At 29.7% G+C, this 4,965-nt stretch overlaps 2 protein-coding genes across 2 annotated transcripts in view; both read left to right on the top strand.

Annotated features, from left to right (window-relative positions):
• The first annotated feature begins 1,003 nt into the window (after nucleotides 1–1,003).
• Nucleotides 1,004–4,965, top strand: part of LOC114339846 (period circadian protein-like) — a 93,137-nt gene continuing 89,175 nt past the window's right edge. Inside the window, exon 1 of the mRNA XM_050645619.1 lies at nucleotides 1,004–1,080. The gene's annotated coding sequence lies outside the window, so the exon portion shown is untranslated. The remainder of the gene's footprint in view (nucleotides 1,081–4,965) is intronic.
• Nucleotides 1,962–3,519, top strand: LOC126882625 (uncharacterized). The gene is made up of 2 exons (XM_050647599.1): nucleotides 1,962–3,395; nucleotides 3,493–3,519. Exons 1-2 carry the CDS (start codon nucleotides 1,962–1,964, stop codon nucleotides 3,517–3,519), a joined length of 1,461 nt encoding a protein of 486 aa, XP_050503556.1.

The raw sequence follows: 4,965 nt of genomic DNA, 5'->3' as shown, positions 1-4,965 counted from the left end.
TCTTATTTTTCAATTAGAATACGGAGCGCAGTCCAGCCCTCTGAATCGCGATTTTCGACTCTAATTGGAGTCTCATCGGAGAGAGCGTAAGCTTGTTCTCCAATAATAAATATGTTGATTATCACCCTTTTTAGCAAAAAAAAATTCGTTGTTTTGACTTCTGAATTATAGCAAACAGTCAAAATCCGATAAAACCAAAAAACTCGACATCATTAGCCCGAGGAACTCATAAGCTAATAAAATCTTTTTGAAATTTTTATTTACCATCATCTAACGATGAGTTCTGATGTCCACCGCAAAATTCATTGTTTCTTTAAAAATTTGCCACCGTTGGCTTATTTTTTAATATTTTTCCTTGAATTTTTTTTTAATATTTTATGAATTGTACTGAATATAACTATTTAATTTAAAAATAAAATATTTCTACCATAATTTCGAAAAAAATGTGCTTGAAATATTGATTTCAACCCCTACACCCCCCCCCTTAAGGATAGCTATGACAAAATTTTGATAGGCCACCCATGCTAGAAATATTTGTCTATGTATGAACTTTAAAAAAAATGTTTCATCCAATAAGCAGATGGGTACAGATCGACCTATATTCGGATCCCGTACTATCATAATAATAAATATGTCTACTTAAAAATAATGATACATGTCTGAATTGTTAATATGAATGAGTCAGGTAAAATTAAATTATTAGAAGAATTTTTTTCACCAAGCACCGACAAAAAATGAGTTTAATTTATTTTTTTTTGTATATTTTGATAACGTTTTCCAAGAAGGGTCAAAATAATCGTTTCTCAAGGTTAAATTGTGGGTTTTTTGCAAAATAAAATAATAAAAACAATCATATCAGTCACAAAAGACCATTTCGGGGCGTAAAATCCCGGCTTTACTTATTAAAAAAAAGTGTCAACATCCACTACGTCAAAAAAATCTCATGTAGATAATATTATGGTATATAAAAAGAATAATTTGCCTACTTGAGAGATATTCTTCCTTTTAACTGTATCGATAAATTACTTTTTAACGAATAAATATTAAAAGTTTTTCTATATTTTGTTTATATTGAAGATTGGACGAAAAGTATTATTTATTATTGGATAGACAGTTCCGCCCTTGCTCAATGACGGGAAAAAACAAGCATCAAAAATACACAACATATATTTGTCAGATTGTCATTAAAATTATTAGATTGATTGTCATAATATAAAATCACATTTTTTAACAATTTGTAATAAATTTTTTAGCTGAATACAAGAAGTTTTTAATATAATATATTACAGTCCATTCTATCAGAAGTTTGTCCATAACATTTGGTACCTTCGAGCCCGAGAAGCATAAAATTGTGTCCGATCGAACCCGATGATTGAGACAATGGTCTAATAGATCCAGATGGGTATGAAGATTATTGGTTTTTGAAGAATTTATGATTCAGCCAGATTGGATCCGCTCTGCCGATTGAATTAAATGTGAGGTTTTTCCATTTATTATCTTGATTGTTCTTTGTTTATCCTTCATATTTATTTCCTTTCAACAAAGTGCCAATAAATTATTAGATTTTTGAGGATTTTGGGGTTCAATTAAAAATTTTGATTTTGCGCATTGAATAGTTGATTTATAACCTATAATTTTATTTAGCTAAAAAATAATTACTTATTAGATTGATTTGTACACCTTTGTGTGTATGCAAATATGTATTTGAGTTGATTTGGAGTATTAGTTTGTGGAATGCTATACGATTTCTGATTATTATTAGTAGATATTGCTATTATTATTGGATTTATTTAAATATAAATGATTATAGGACCATAGCCAATATTCGGCTAAGTTTGATTATTAGATAAAAGGCAGATTTAGATTTGACTTTTATTACTTGATTGCTTAACGTTGATTTTTGAGTTCGTACAATTAAATAATATTATTTGCTACGTATTTTGATTAATATAAAGCTAAAAATGCCTATGAAAGCTTCTGATTTTCGTCAATTATATCGCAAAAGAGATATAATTGAACAAAGATTAAACAATTTTATTAAATTTATAGAGTCGATGACAAATATCGCGATTAATGATTTAAGCGAAGACCATTTTTCGCAAATAGAATGGAATATTGAAAGAACTGAAAGTTTAGTTACGGAATTTGATGAAATCCAAATGTCAATTGAATTAAATTGTCAGGATCAAGATATTCAGCAAGAGTATGCGAACAGACAACGATTAGATACTATATTTTCAAAAACTTTGTCTAAAGCAAGAACGATTTTAAAAAGAAAATGTTCCGATTCATCCAGTTCAGAGTCGAAAAGGTTAGATATAAATCATGAATATAGTGGATTAGAAGGTGTCAAATTACCTCCTATTCAGTTACCTGTCTTTCATGGGGACTATTTGACGTGGATTGAGTTTAAAGATACTTTTGAAGGGTTAATTCATCATAATAAAGTATTGGCAGATATTCAAAAATATCATTATTTACGTGCGAGTTTAAAAGGTGATGCATTGAAAATTATACAAAGTTTAGATTTTTCTGCACAAAATTACAATTCTGCATGGCAGACTCTATGCAACAGATTTGACAACTCTCGGATGTTAGTAAACAATCATTTAAAAGCTCTTTTTGAGATTGAAAATTTAAATAAAGAATCTGCATTAGGTTTTAGAAGCATGATAGATTCAGTTAAAAAGCATTTATTCGCTTTAAAATCACTTCAACTACCGACTGAACATTGGGATGCTATTATGGTGTATTTGGTAAGTGGTAAATTGGATAAATTTAGTTCTAGGGAATGGGAAAAAAGAAAAATAGATAATTATTTGCCAAGTTTAAACGAATTTCTTGAATTCTTGAAGAATCGTGCTGATTTTTTGGAAACTATAGAGTTAAGCAATGTGACAAAACCGGATTATAAATCTAATTACCAAGATAAACGCTCTAGATCTCTGCTAACTAGTAAAAGCAGAAGTTGTAATTTTTGTAAACAAAATCATTTGATTTACCTATGTGAAGAATTTCTTAAACTTTCAGTAACCCAAAGATGGGATAAAATAAAACAATTAAATTTATGCCGAAATTGTTTATGTACCGGACATTCCTACAAACAATGTAAATCGTTCGGTTGTAAGATATGTAAAGCCAAACACAGTTCTCTTTTACATGAAAATAAACCATCTGATATTCATGTTAAAGACAACAGTTCAAATAATTTCAACCCGAACAATGATTCCGAGAATGAACCAAATAAAGTTAAGTTGTCAACTAATACTTCAGAAAATAATGTTAATAGAAATGAGATTGTTTTAAAAAATAATTGTTCAAATAATGATTATGTACTGTTGAGTACTGCTAAAGTTAGAGTATATGATAGATACGGAAATACTCATATCGCACGAGTAATCCTAGATTCAGGGAGCCAATCATGTTTTATTACAGAGGATTTTCTAAGTAAACTCGATTTAGACACAAATAGAGTAAATATTTGTGTTTCAGGAATTAATAATTCCGTTTCATCTTTAAATAAAAAATGTCAATTAAAAATTGGTTCTATATTAAACAATTTTAAGTCAAATTTACATTGCATAGTGGTGCAACAGATTACTGAGAATTTGCCAACTTATACTTTTAATGTCTCAAATTTCTCAATACCCCCTAATATAACTTTGGCAGATGATTCATTTAATGTAAGCAGTAAGGTAGATATGTTACTTGATGCTAGTTTGTTTTGGGATATAATGTTAGATGGTCGCATAGATCTTGGAAAGAATTTACCCTCCCTCCAAAATACTGTTTTTGGTTATATTGTGGTTGGTAAAGTTCCATATCCAACAAAAAATCATATTAGATGTCATTTTTCACAAATATTTAGTAGTGATGATTTACAATTAGAGAAATTTTGGTCTGTTGAAGAGCCAAAGTCTCATATTTCTTATTCAAAGGATGATGTTTATGTTGAAAATCATTTTAAAAATTCATTTTCTCGATCAGAAACTGGTCAATTTATTGTTAAAATTCCCTGGAAGGAACATCCTTCTGTCCTAGGCGATTCTAAACAATTAGCTGTTAAAAGATTATTGTATTTAGAGGATAGATTTAAGAAATGTCCCGAACTTAAAAATGGTTATTTAAATTTCATGAAAGAATATTTAGATTTAGATCACATGTCAATTGATTATAATTTAGATGCGGAAGGCACCACAGAACCTAATTATTTTTTACCACATCATGGTGTTATCAAAAATGAAAGCCTGACAACCAAACTCCGTGTTGTTTTTAATGGTTCTGCCCCATCGACTAATGGGAAGTCATTGAATGATATCCAATATTCAGGACCAGCAATTCAAAATAATATTTTGAGTATTTTGATTAGATTTAGACAACATGCAGTTGTTGTTGTTTCCGACATCAGCAAAATGTATAGGATGATACTTGTTCATCCCGATGACAGAAGAATGCAAAAAATTGTCTTGAGGAATAGTAGTCCTTCTCAGCCAATTTCAATTTATAATTTAAAAACCGTAACATATGGCACTGCCAGTGCGCCATATCTAGCCATTAGGTGTATCCAGCAATTGTCATTTGATAATAAAATCAAGTTTCCTGAAGCAAGTGAAATTATTCTGAGAGATTTTTATGTTGACGATCTCATTACTGGATTTTCAAGTGAGGCTGAAGCTATTAAAAGATGTGATGAAGTGGTCAAAATATTGAAGTCAGCTTGTTTTAATTTAAGGAAATGGTCTTCAAACAACCAATTGGTATTAGATCACTTTAAAGATTATTCCGATCCTTTAAAAGTACTTAATTTAGGAGATCACGAGTGTATTAAAACTCTTGGTATTCAATGGTCTAGTAAGTTAGATATTTTCAGTTTTCATGTTGAAAACCCTGATCTTTTATCAAAAATAACGAAGCGCACAATGCTTTCTGCAATCGCAAAAATTTATGATCCCTTAGGTTTAGCCA

This window comes from Diabrotica virgifera, chromosome 3, assembly GCF_917563875.1.
Source record: "Diabrotica virgifera virgifera chromosome 3, PGI_DIABVI_V3a".
NCBI lineage: Eukaryota > Metazoa > Arthropoda > Insecta > Coleoptera > Chrysomelidae > Diabrotica > Diabrotica virgifera.
Note: the sequence above shows the minus strand (reverse complement) of the source record. Positions and strands in the feature narration are given on the sequence as shown.